General features: G+C 43.3%; 1 protein-coding gene across 1 annotated transcript in view; it reads left to right on the top strand.

Annotated features, from left to right (window-relative positions):
- The window catches only part of LOC128704972 (DBH-like monooxygenase protein 1), a gene marked incomplete in the record, with an annotated part of 87,243 nt that extends 73,635 nt beyond the window's left edge, over positions 1–13,608 (top strand). The window contains 4 exon segments of the mRNA XM_070105221.1: positions 8,708–8,825; positions 12,231–12,355; positions 13,027–13,169; positions 13,391–13,608. Of these exon segments, the coding sequence (XP_069961322.1) occupies positions 8,708–8,825; positions 12,231–12,355; positions 13,027–13,169; positions 13,391–13,421 (417 nt within the window).
- Positions 13,609–13,876: the final 268 nt, after the last annotated feature.

Raw genomic sequence — 13,876 nt, 5'->3', positions numbered from 1 at the left:
GAACTAGCGTGCCTGTGGGAAAAATCCCAAAGGTCAAAAAGAGGAAGGGCAAAAGGGAGGGGTGGGGAGGAGGAGGAGGAGTAAAGGAAAAGGGAGAGGATGGGATAGGGAAGGGGGGATTGGGGGGTAATTAGGTTCGGTCTGAGGAAGGAGACCGACAGGTCTAATTCCTCAGACCAAGAGCCTCTTCACCACGCCAAGGAGCCCCCCTTGAAGAGGAGTTCTGGAAAATAAGTCACCATGGGCCCCAAGAAAGCTTCTAGTGCCAACCCTACAGCAAAAAGGGTGAGGATTCCTATTGAAATGAAGAAAGAGATCATTGCTAAGTATGAAAGTGGAGTGCGTGTCACCGAGCTGGCCAGGTTGTACAAGAAACCCCAATCAACCATCTCTACTATTGTGGGCAAGAAAACGGCAATCAAGGAAGCTGTTGTTGCCAAAGGTGCAACTGTGTTTTCGAAACAGAGATCGCAAGTGATAGAAGATGTTGAGAGACTGTTATTGGTGTGGATAAATGAGAAACAGATAGCAGGAGATAGCATCTCTCAAGCGATCATATGTGAAAAGGCTAGGAAGTTGCATGACGATTTAATTAAAAAAATGCCTGCAACTAGTGATGATGTGAGTGAATTTAAGGCCAGCAAAGGTTGGTTTGAGAGATTTAAGAAGCGTAGTGGCATACATAGTGTGATACGGCATGGTGAGGCTGCCAGTTCGGACCACAAAGCGGCTGAAAAATATGTGCATGAATTCAAGGAGTACATATTATTATAATCAAAAAGAAGCGCTAAGCCACAAGGACTATACAGCGCTGCAGGGCAGGAAGGAAGCGAGGGCATCAGGTGGCAAAAGGGAGATGGATGAGCAACAGGTTACGGATAACAGCGGGGCAGTGGATGGTGAAAGGGTAAAGGGCAGCAAGAGACTGAACCAGAAAGGGCTGAGGGGAGTGCGAAAAGTATCATCAGAGTTTGTGGAGTAAATCAGTCGTTGTCAAGAAGTCAATGAGAGAGTCAGGATTAAAGGAGGGTCCATCAGCAAGAAGGGAAGGTAAAGAGAGAGTAGTAGAACGAAGACGACGTTGGAGGTAAATTCTGCGTGCTCGTTGATAGAGAGGGCAGTCTAACAGAATGTGGCTAATCGATACTGGAACTTGACACTGCTCACAGAGAGGAACAGGGTGCCTCTCCATGAGATACCCATGAGTAAGACGAGTGTGGCCAATGCGAAGGCGGGAGAGAGTGGTCTCCCAACCTCGGCACTGATGACAAGAAGACGGCCAGTAACCTATGCTCGGTTTAATAGAATGAAGTTTGTTACCGAGCAGAGTTGACCAACGTTGTTGCCAACGGGTGCGAAGGTGGGTAGCTATTGCAGCAAAATAGTCCAGAAATGGAACACCTCGATAGGAAATTGGTAGGTCATATACTGCTGACCGCGCAGCAGTGTCTGCCTGTTCATTGCCCTGTACGTCGACATGACCAGGGACCCAACAAAAAACAATATCTTTATGTTTGGTAGAGATACGGCGTAGCCAAAGTTGGATACGGAGAACTAGGGGATGAGATGTATCAAATTTTCGTATAGCCTGTAGAGCACTAAGGGAGTCTGAGACTACTACAAATGATGACACAGGCATAGATGCGATACGAATAAGTGCTGCAAGAATGGCATACAGTTCAGCAGTAAAAATGCTAGCTGAAGATAGTAAATGCCCTCGTACGACGCTGTCCGGAAACACTGCTGCGAATCCGACGCCGTCTGAAGACTTAGAGCCATCTGTGTACACAGCGGTGGCATGAGAATGGGAGTGGAAGTGATCAAGAAAAAGAGAGCGGGAAGCCACCGTAGGCAGTTGAGCTTTCGAGCAAGGGAGTGAGAAAGAACAGACCCGAACAGCTGGAACTTCCCAGGGGGGTAGGGAAAAGTGAGATGCTACATGAACATATAAAGGTGGTAACTGAAGGGAAGACAAGAGTGAATGTAGGCGAAGAGAAAAGGGACGGAGCAAACAGGGGCGGCGAACGAATAAAGAATGTCTACTAATATCGGTGACCATTCTATAAATGGAAGGATTGTGTAGATCGTGAGAGCGTACATAGTAACGAAGGCAATGGGCATCACGGCGATCAGACAAGGATGGAACATTTGCTTCTGTATAGAGGCTCTCAACAGGGGAAGAGCGAAAAGCACCAAGGCACAAACGTAAGCCTTGGTGATGGATAGAGTTAAGGCTAGAGAGAGTAGCAGGAGAGGCCGCGGAATAAATCTGGTCACCATAATCGAGTTTCGATAAAACGAGGGCTGAATGTAGGCGAAGCAGAGTTCGACGATCAGCTCCCCAGGAAAGATGAGCAAGGGTTTTAAGAAGGTTTAGCCGGCTGTGACAAGTTGCCTTCAGAGAGGTAATGTGAGGTTTCCAGGTTAACCGACGGTCAAAGAGAAGGCCTAGAAACCTGACTGTATCACGTTCGGGGATACGGGAGCCATAGAGATACAAAGGATGATCGGAGATAACAGAGCGTCTAGTGAAAGTAATTTGGTGAGTTTTGGTACTTGAAAATTTAAACCCATGTGTGGTGGCCCAAGTGGAAACACGGTCGACCGCATGCTGGAGAGAAACTGCAATAAGGTGACAGTCAGCGCCTGCACAAGCAATAGCGAAGTCATCAACATAGAGTGATGACCAAATATTGGGTGGAAGAACAGAGGCCAAATCATTTATAGCAAGGAGAAAAAGTGTTGTGCTTAGAACACATCCCTGAGGGACACCTTCAGCTTGGACGAAGTCCGGGGAAAGAACATTATTGACTCGAACACGGAAATGTCTGTCAGTTAAAAAGTTCTTAAGGAAGGATGGTAGATTGCCTCGGAGGCCTAAGGAATGGGCCTGGGCCAAAATATTATACCTCCAAGTTGTGTCATATGCCTTCTCAAGGTCAAAAAATATGGCAATAACTGAGTGATTATTCGCAAAGGCATTACGAACATACGTATCCAAGCGTAGTAAGGGGTCTATGGTAGAACGACCCTTACGAAAGCCATATTGACTAGCGGAGAGACTGTTGTGAGTCTCTAAATACCACATTAAACGTCGATTTACGAGGCGTTCCATCACTTTGCAAACTGCACTTGTAAGAGCGATGGGGCGATAGTGGGAGGCATCATGTCCTGTAGTACCCGGTTTGCGGAAAGGGAGAACAATGGCAGATTTCCACAGCTGGGGAAGAACTCCTTGTGCCCAAATAAGATTGAAGAGGTGTAAGAGGACTACAAGGGCTGACCGATGTAAATGTTGTAACATACGAATATGAATGTCATCAGGCCCAGCTGCCGATGATCGGCAAGCTGAGAGCGTTGCCTCCAGTTCTTGAAGTGTAAAAGGCACATTATACTGTTCTTCTCCGAGAGAAGAAAAGTCCAAGGGTACTAACTCTCTGGCAGACTTTGAGGAAAGAAACGAGGGGCATAGATGGAGCCCTCGGGAAATACGGACCAGATGTGTGCCAAGTTCAATGGCAACGTCGAGAGGGTTTGCTATATCAACACCAGTGACCCGTAGAACAGGAGCCGGGTCAGGAGAGTATTTACCACTCAATTTCCTCACTTTTTTCCAGACTGCACTCATAGAAGAAGCAGAGGTGATGGTGGAAACATAGTCTCGCCAACAAGTGCGTTTAGCTTCACGGATGACACGGCGAGCGATCGCACGCTTCTGCTTAAAATCAACAAGTCTCTCAGCGGTTCTATTGTACCGGTACCTGCCCCATGCAGCACGTTTCAAACGTACTGCACGAGCACAAGCAGGAGACCACCAAGGCACGCACTTCTGAGAATGCCTGCCTGAGGTTTGGGGTATAGAATGAGAAGCTGCGGTATAAACTGATGTCGAGAAGATGTGTAGGAGCTCATCAATGGAGGATGAAGAAGGAACCTCACTAAAAGCAGTGAGGTGTGAGTAAAGATCCCAATTTGCCCGATCAAATTGCCAGCGAGGGCTACGGGAAGGTGGTGAATAGGAAGGAGAAGTAAGAATGATCGGAAAATGATCGCTGTCATGTAAGTCTGGTAGAACAGACCAGGTGAAGTCTAGTGCAGTGGAGGAAGAGCAGACTGATAGATCGATGCAAGAGAGAGTATGAGTACGAGGATCAAAATGGGTGGGAGTACCCGTATTTAAAACATGGAGGGGGTGAGAGGCAAGAAAAGCCTCCAACTGAATGCCACGTGAGTCACAATGAGACCCCCCCCAGAGGAAATGGTGGGCATTAAAATCACCAAGTAACAGAAGTGGTGGTGGTAAGGATGAAACAAGAAAGGCAAAGTCTGGGATAGAAAATGCTCGAGAAGGAGAGAGATATAAAGAACATATTGTAAACCACTTATTCAAGTGGATACGGGCTGCAGTGTAATGCAGCGAGGTATGGACAAATAGTTGACAGTACGGAATATCATTGCGTAGAAGAAGGGCACTTTCATTAAAGGTCCCATCTGAGAAAGGATCCGAAGAATACAATAAATTATAGCCTGAGATAGGTTGGAAAACAGCCGAGTGTAATTTTGGTTCTTGTAAGCAAGCACCAACAGGGGAAAACCTGGAAAGCAACATCTGAAGCTCACCCCGATTACCCCTGAGGCCGCGGATATTCCACTGTAAATAGGCCATGATTGGCGATGAAGAAAATATCAGGAATCTGTAGGTAAAGGCACCTACGGACTAGAGGGGTTAGAAAAGTCAACGTGTGGTGGCATTGGAAGATGTTCAAGTAGCGAAGGAACGGAGCGTTGCGAAGAATGGGGTTGTGAAGATGGAGGAGAGGGAAGAGAAGGAACAGGAAGTGAATCAGTGTCCATTGAAGGTTTAGTCTCTGCAATATATTCTGAAATGGCTTCAAGTGTTTCTGAATTCAAAGATGTATGGGAAACCATATTGGAGATAGGAGGAGGAGGGTGAGTAAAGATTGGGACAGTAATGGACTGTACCAAAGTAGAGGGGGAGGGAAAAGTGTAAGGGACTGGAGATGAAGTGTGGGGGGGGACAGAAGAGGTAGAAACCTGGGAGGTGACAGAAGAGGGAGAAACTTGGGAGGGGACGGGGGTGGAAGGCATAGTACGAGGAGGAGGGTGAATCTCCACACTTGTAATAGAGCCAGAGAGAGGGGAAGAACTAGGTACAGAGACTGGAAAGGTAAAGTGTGGAGGTGGAAGAAGGGAAGGAAGGGGCAAAGAAGATTTGAGCAATGTGGATTTTTTGGACTTCTGAGTAGAGGGGCGATTGGTATTAGGTGTCGTACGAGGTCTTGTCGATACTGGGGCTTGTGAGGAAGGACGCGAAGATGTGAGAACAGACTGAGTTGTAGTCGGGACGTCAGAGCCAAGGACAGCAAAAGGATTAGATGCCGTAGTGGCTATGGGAGGGGTAACAACAGAGGAGGCTGCAGAAGATGGGACCCCAGAAGTGGGGGGATGTTTGGAAACACGAGAATAAGAAACACGGGGTAGTCTCCCTTGGAGGCGGAGATGAGTAACTGCCATAGCATAAGGGAGACCTTCTGCCTCTTTGAGGCAACGGATTTCACGTTCATTTAAGTAGACCTGGCAACGGCGGGAGTACGAAGGGTGAGCTTCATTACAATTAAGGCAAGATGGAGGTTGACTGCAAGATGTATTAGAATGGTTGTCGGCACCACAGACTGGGCATTCGGCCATAGATCTGCAATATTTCGCTGGGTGACCAAAACGCCAGCAATTTCTACATTGTTGCGGTGTAGGTATCACCTTTCGAACTTGTAACCGATGTCCCGCGACATATACAGAGGACGGGAGTTCTCGGCTGTCAAAAGTTAAACGAGCCACATTGCAAGGGTAACGTCTCCGCCCCCGGGCAGGAAGGACATAAGTGTCTACTTTGAGGATTGGGAGATCCTGGAGTTCCAGCTGTTCAAAAATGTCATTGCCACATGACTGGAAATTCTGTTGGACTATGGTATGGGGCAGAATGACAGTACCACTACAAGAATTGAGAGAAAGATGTTTTTCAATAGTGATAGGAGTAGTATCGATATTCGAAAGGAGAGAAAGATCATGAGCTTGGGTAGCATTCTGGACAGTGACGATGCGCGTACCGCTCTTGAGAGCGTGAAATGAAATATCTCTGCCAACATGACGCAGGAGCGCTTTGGCAATACTATGGTCAGAAAGGTAGGCAGAAGAAGAAGTTGGTCTTAAAGTAAAGAATTTAGTCCATTGTGTGGTCCGAAACTGAGCGTGGAGAGGGAGTGCTTGACGTGTCGGTCGTTTCCGAGTAGAATGGGAAGGTAACGACGGAGCATCATCAGGAGATTGACGTTGGCGTTTAGGAGTAGGACCGGAGTTGGTCCGGCATGAAATGGGTGGGCGATTCGAAAATTGCCGTACCGTAGAGGGAGAAGCCGGAAGCATAGTCAAAGGAGAGCGGAGTTCAGACAAATCGAAGGAGTCAGTCGAAGCCCCGGTACCTGAAGCGGGTGAGGAAACAGCACCAGCAAGAGGTACAGGGGCATCAGGAGTGTCCGAAGAGTGGTCTAAACACAAGGCAGGGTCAGAATGGGGTGCGGTATCAAGAAGGGGCCCGGGGGTAGTGGTTTCATGGACTAGGGCTGCCATGGTTAGGTTACTCCTTTGCTTTTTGTTTTTAAGAAAAAAAAAGAAAGAAGAAAAGAAAATAAAAATAAAAAAAAGAATAAAAAAAGGGGGGAGCGGGGAGGAATAGTTCCCAGGAGGAATGAAAGGGCCGGAAATCTCCCTCCGCGCCCAAGAGGACTCGACACCGCTAGTAGCGCAGATGCAGCATGGAACCCGTGCCATACCCTACCCTTCATGCCAGTAAACCAGCAATCCGGGATAGCAACCTCACATCTGCCGAGCTACCTCGGTGGACAAAAGAGAGGGCGGCCGGATATCCGCCACAAAGCATACCTCCTTCAGCCACCACCCCCGGAATCCGAAAGGTGGCTTCCAGAGATACACCCGTCGCCCAAAAGACACCCAAAGCTACTCCGGGATACCGGAGAGGGATCGGGACATCCCTAGGCAATCCAGATTCCACGGCAAACTACGCCACCGCCAAGAAACCTCAACGGAATGGGATGGACCCCGGTGTCCTTTCCCCTACCTAGGAACTAGCGCGCCTGTGGGAGAAATCACGAAGGCTAAAAAGAGGAAGGGCAAAAGGGAGGGGTGAGGAGGAGGAGGAGGAATGGAAAAAGGGGAGGATGGGGAGGATGGGATAGGGGAGGGGAGAATGGGGGGTAATTAGGTTCGGTCTGAGGAAGAAGACCGACAGGGCTAATTCCTCAGACCAAGAGCCTCTTCACCACGCCAAGGAGCCCCCCTTGAAGAGGATAGAAAATGCCAAGCAGGACCTACATTACTCAGGAGGAAAAGGCACTCCCAGGACATAAGCCTATGAAAGACAGGCTTACTTTGTTGATGTGTGCCAATGCTACTGGTGATTGCAAAGTGAAGCCTTTATTAGTGTATCACTCTGAAACTCCCAGAGCGTTCAGGCAAAAGAATGTCCTCAAGGAGTGTGTGCTGTGGAGGGCAAACAGTAAGGCATGGGTCACTAGGGACTTTTTCTATGACTGGTTACACCATGCATTTGCCCCCAATGTGAAAGATTACCTAACTGAAAAGAAATTAGACCTTAAGTGCCTCCTGGTGTTAGACAATGCCCCTGGTCATCCTACAGACGTGGCAGAGCGACTTTATGGGGACATGAGCTTCATTAAGGTGAAGTTTTTGCCTCCTAATACCACTCCTCTCCTGCAGCCCATGGACCAGCAGGTCATTGCAAACTTCAAAAAACTGTACACAAAAGCTCTGTTTGAAAGGTGCTTTGTAGTGACCTCAGAAACTCAATTGACTCTAAGAGAGTTTTGGAGAGATCACTTTAATATCCTCAATTGTGTAAACCTTATAGGTAAGGCTTGGGAGGGAGTGACTAAGAGGACCTTGAACTCTGCTTGGAAGAAACTGTGGCCAGAATGTGTAGACAAAAGGGATTTTGAAGGGTTTGAGGCTAACCCTGAGAGGAGTATGCCAGTTGAGGAATCCATTGTGGCATTGGGGAAGTCCTTGGGGTTGGAGGTTAGTGGGGAGGATGTGGAAGAGTTGGTGGAGGAGGACAATGAAGAACTAACCACTGATGAGCTGCTAGATCAACTTCAACAGCAAGAGGCCAGACCTGAGGAAACTGGTTCAGAGGAGGGGAGAGAGAAATTGAAGAAGTTGCCTACTACAAAGATTAAGGAAATCTGTGCAATGTGGCTGAAAGTGCAAACCTTTTTTGATGAAAATCACCCTCACACAGCTATTGCAAGCCGTGCTGGTGACTATTACACTGACAATGTTGTGAAACACTTTAGGGAAGTCATAAAGGAACGAGAGGTACAGGCCACTATGGACAGATATGTTGTGCGACAGAAGTCCAGTGACTCTGAAGCTGGTCCTAGTGGCATTAAAAGAAGAAGGGAAGTAACCCCAGAAAAGGACTTGCTACCTCAAGTCCTAATGGAAGGGGATTCCCCTTCTAAACACTAACACTCTCTCTCCCCTCCTCCCATCCCATCAATCATCACCAGATCTTCAATAAAGTAAGTGTCATGTAATTGTGCATGCCTTTTTCAGTTTGTGTGTATTAAAATTAATTTCTAATGTACTTCAGACATTACCAGCTTCAGGAATAAGAGTTTTCCAAGGATTCCTTCATGCACATCTTCTTGGGTCGTCAATATCTATACAACAAATACGCAATGGACGTGAGCAACCGACTGTCATCAAGGGTATGTCAATGTTGCAGTGTTATGCAATGTTGTTAGCCAAATTTTGTGTTGTATATATTGTTGTTGATAGTATATATTTTTCTAAAGGTGAGTCTATCTTCCCTTCCTGGTCCCCTCACAGAAGGTTCCTTGAAGTTGGTGAGGGGCTCTTGATTTAGGGAATTGGATCTGTGCTCCAGTTCCCCGAATTAAGCCTGAATGCCTTCCACATCCCCCCGGTGCTGTATAATCCTACGGGTTTAGCGCTTCCCCTTGATTATAATAATAATAATAATTCCCTTCCTGGTAATCAAACCTGAAGTATTGACCACCTGTTCAACATTTTGTGTAGTTTACATAGCATGGATGTATATTTTTTAATAACTTTATGTATATACATCCCCCTTATCTCCAAGGAAACTTTGTAACAAATGTGTCGATATAAATATATAATTTATGCTGTATTATTTTAACATGGCAATAATTGTTCGATTATGAGCACTTGGAATTGTGAATAAAAAATGCATTCTCAACACTTAATTTCTTGTAGATTTAAGTTTTGTTTTTCCTGGAGTGATCATCTTCAAGAGTAAATTTTCTGAGGATGAGTTATGTGCCGATGCATTTATTTTAAGTGATCATAACCTGATGTTGTGGATGTTCACATCACAGTCAGTTGAGCCTCTGGAGATCAGTTTTGATATCAGTCAGCTCAACTAGACTACAGCAATACATTGCCATTAACCCATCTAGCAATATTTGCATCATGATAAATTTTGTGGTTTAAGTACAGTGGGGAAATAAATACTTGATAAATCAAATTGAACTACTGTATCAAACTTTGTAATGACTAATGAGAAAGTTAAGAGACCACAGATGGAACTTGATACTTCATAGGTAGAGACTGTAGATGGAACTTGATACTTCATAGGTAGAGACTGTAGATGGAACTTGATACTTCATAGGTAGAGACTGTAGATGGAACTTGATACTTCATCGGTAGAGATTGTAGATGGAACTTGATACCTCATAGGTAGAGACTGTAGATGGAACTTGATACTTCATAGGTAGAGACTGTAGATGGAACTTGATACTTCATCGGTAGAGATTGTAGATGGAACTTGATACCTCATAGGTAGAGACTGTAGATGGAACTTGATACTTCATAGGTAGAGACTGTAGATGGAACTTGATACTTCATCGGTAGAGACTGTAGATGGAATTTGATACTTCATAGGTAGATACTGTAGATGGAACTTGATACTTCATAGGTAGAGACTGTAGATGGAACTTGATACTTCATAGGTAGAGACTGTAGATGGAACTTGATACTTCATCAGTAGAGACTGTAGATGGAACTTGATACTTCATCGGTAGAGACTGTAGATGGAACTTGATACTTCATCGGTAGAGACTGTAGATGGAACTTGATACCTCATAGGTAGAGACTGTAGATGGAACTTGATACTTCATAGGTAGAGACTGTAGATGGAACTTGATACTTCATCGGTAGAGACTGTAGATGGAACTTGATACTTCATAGGTAGAGACTGTAGATGGAACTTGATACTTCATAGGTAGAGACTGTAGATGGAACTTGATACTTCATAGGTAGAGACTGTAGATGGAACTTGATACTTCATAGGTAGAGACTGTAGATGGAACTTGATACTTCATAGGTAGAGACTGTAGATGGAACTTGATACTTCATAGGTAGAGACTGTAGATGGAACTTGATACTTCATAGGTAGAGACTGTAGATGGAACTTGATACTTCATAGGTATCAGAACCAGGTGAAATATTACCAAGAAAATTACAAGGAGCCAAAATACTACACAAGCCATTCAAACTGATGTTCAATAAATCATTAGTATGTAAAGTAAAAGGACACAAGTGCAACTAATGTGACATTTTATTGTGGCAACGTTTCGCTCTCCAGGAGCTTTATCAAGCCATTGGTTTCGGCTTGACAAAGCTCCTGGAGAGCGAAACGTTTCCACAATAAAATGTCACATTAGTTGCACTTGTGTCCTTTTACTTTACATATTGTCGGTAATTCTACCAACTTTATTACAAATCATTAGTAATAGATGCCGGATAACAGGAGGACAGCAAACCTGTTACAAGTACAGATGCTCCTGGCTTTACAATGGTTCGACTTAACAATATTTCGACTATGTTGGTTCTATAAATAATTTTTTTCTGTACAGTACTGTATATTGATAGGATAAACTTGTATTCATTTATTTATTTTTCAATACTGGTATTTAGTTAGTTACAGTAATTATTTGTCCATTTACTTATTCAGTGACAGTAGTTACTTATCACACTGTATTCATATCTGACTTATGTTTTCAACTCATGATGGGTTCATTGTAGAGTATCTCCATCGTGAGTTGAGGAGCACCAATACTGTATTCTAGAAAGGTGATTGTTATGAAGCCCTAAGCTACTGTAGGGATGGGATGGTACCAAAAATTTTGCCGATACTCAATTTTAGGCTGATATTGATACCATCAAAATCAGTCAATACTGAGACTTTGGCATGTCATATTTAAATTAAAATTATTTCTTTTTATGCAGTATACAAATAATGTGAATTACAAGTAATAAAACATTGTTAGGCACAAAAGAAAGCCAATTCATTTTGGGAAAACACCATTCCTAGAATGCATCATACAAAGAGATTTGTACATCTACTAAGTGTTATACTCTTCACTTCATAAGAGATACCACAGCTTACCAGAGGTCAGGCACTATAAGGGCAGATGGTTAGACCGTACATTTCTCGACATTAAGAAACAAAATTATTATAATCAAAACTAAGCGCTAAACTAACCAGGGTCACACAGCACTGCGAAACAAACAAAAACAAATAAAAAAAGCCTGATTTTTTACAAAGAGGAGTACAGTATATTATACAGTTAGGGTGAATGCCTCTGAAACAATGTCACATTAAATATTTAGCAAACTTGAGAAGCAAACTTGGCAAAAGGAAATGTATTAATATAGATAAGGTAATATTACTTAAATTTTAACTTTTATTTCTTTTTATGCAGCACAAAGATAATGTAGTTTGTGTGTAATAAAACACATTACTGGTACATATTTATAACCAGGACTTAGAGTCCTGCAGGTGGGAAGTACAGTGCCTGCACCCTGAAGGAGGCATGGAGATATGTTGCAGTTTTTAAAAATGTATTATTGGCATGCCTTTAGTTTGACAATGATGGAGTGAGCGATGGAAGTTTTTTTTTTGTTAGGTCACCCTGCTTTGGTGGGAAACAGCTGATAAATTAAAAAAAGAAATCGGTGGGTGTGAATTTCAAGACTATGATATACACTGCTTTACTGTAGCATTTTCATTTTCAATTTTCTTAATTTAGTAAGAATTGTTGCAATTTAATTTGCACACCTCTTTACAGATAAGAATTATGACTTCAACTACCAACAAGCTCGAGTTCTTAAGAATGAGATGGTTATATTACCAGGGGATTCCCTGATAATCAACTGTGGTTATGATGCCACCAGCAGGAAAATTCCAACATTTGTAAGTATTTTGGTGATCATTTTTAAGTGATACAACACAAAATGGAATCCACTCGTTCCATTATCATGGATTCATCTCGGACTGGAATGTTTAGTGCATTTACACACTTTTTAAATAAAAAAAAAATTGTACCAACCTTTTGTTTTAATTATAGCTTACTGATCTGAATGTTATTGAAGTTAATTTATACAAATTTACAGTTTTAAATGACCCATTAAGTTTATTGTTTTTGTAAAAATAATAATACAGTAATAATAATATCCATGGGGAAATGGAAAAGAATTTCCCTCCACAAGCCACATGTGTCATAAGAGGTGACTAAAATGCCAGGAGCAAGGGGCTATCTGGAGAGAGTTCCGGGGGTCAACGCCCCCGCGGCCCGGTCTGTGACCAGGCCTCCTTAGGTCAGTGTCCCAGGATGCGACCCACACCAGTCGACTAACACCCAGGTACCCATTTTACTGATGGGGAACATAGACAACAGGTGGAAAGAAACACGTCCACTGTAACCTTTCTTCTGTATAAATTACTACATGCAAGAAGACTTTTTTTTCTTTTTACATAATAATAATGTAAATAATTCAAAATTTGCCTAAGGTAATGCTAGCATATTACTGTACATGCAAAGGAGAAGAACTTTAAAACATATTTTAAAGTATAGATCTTTGCAGGGTGGCTTTAGTACAGAAGAAGAGATGTGTCTAGCATTCCTGATGTACTATCCGAGGGTCAACCTCTCTGGCTGCTACTCTAGACCTGACATGGCTCTTGTGTTTGACACCTTTGGCATTCAGGACTTAGTTAATAATGACTTGTAAGTACTGAATATTGTCATATAAACATTAATGAAAATATCTGCCCCAAGTAAAATATCATTGTCTGTAGATTTATATTAAGCATATTGATTATAAAATATAAATTTTACGTGTAAGAAATTTAACTTGGTAAAACAACGTAATATATTAGCTACTGCATGATAAAATTTTCAGTGTTAGTGATATTTCATTTCAATATTTTTTCTATTTCTCTTTAAAGGAAGATATTCGAGCATCTGGGATTCAGGTAAATATTTATCATCAGAATCACTAATTTGCCTGTGGATAAAAAAAATTATTAAATACCATGTGTGTTTTTACACGTTACCCATCCTATACACTCCACTCAATCGTAGGAAAGTGCTAAACCCATAAGAGTCACACAGCCTGGGGAATGGGAAGTACAGTAATATTTTTTCTAAGGGAAGGGTAGCTATGATTTCATGGATCAAGATCCCTTTGCCAGCATTAAGGCACCTGTTTGAAGGGACCCCTTCTTTAAGCTCTTTCCTTAAACATTTACTAAAAAAGAGAAGAAGAAAAACTTTATAAAACTGGGATGCTTGAATGTGCGTGGATGTAGTGCGGATGACAAGAAACAGATGATTGCTGATGTTATGAATGAAAAGAAGTTGGATGTCCTGGCCCTAAGCGAAACAAAGCTGAAGGGGGTAGGGGAGTTTCGGTGGGGGGAAATAAATGGGAT

Source organism: Cherax quadricarinatus, chromosome 97, assembly GCF_038502225.1.
Source record: "Cherax quadricarinatus isolate ZL_2023a chromosome 97, ASM3850222v1, whole genome shotgun sequence".
Taxonomy (NCBI): Eukaryota; Metazoa; Arthropoda; class Malacostraca; order Decapoda; family Parastacidae; genus Cherax; species Cherax quadricarinatus.
The sequence above is the reverse complement of the archived record's forward strand: the minus strand, read 5'-3'. Positions and strand labels throughout refer to the sequence as shown.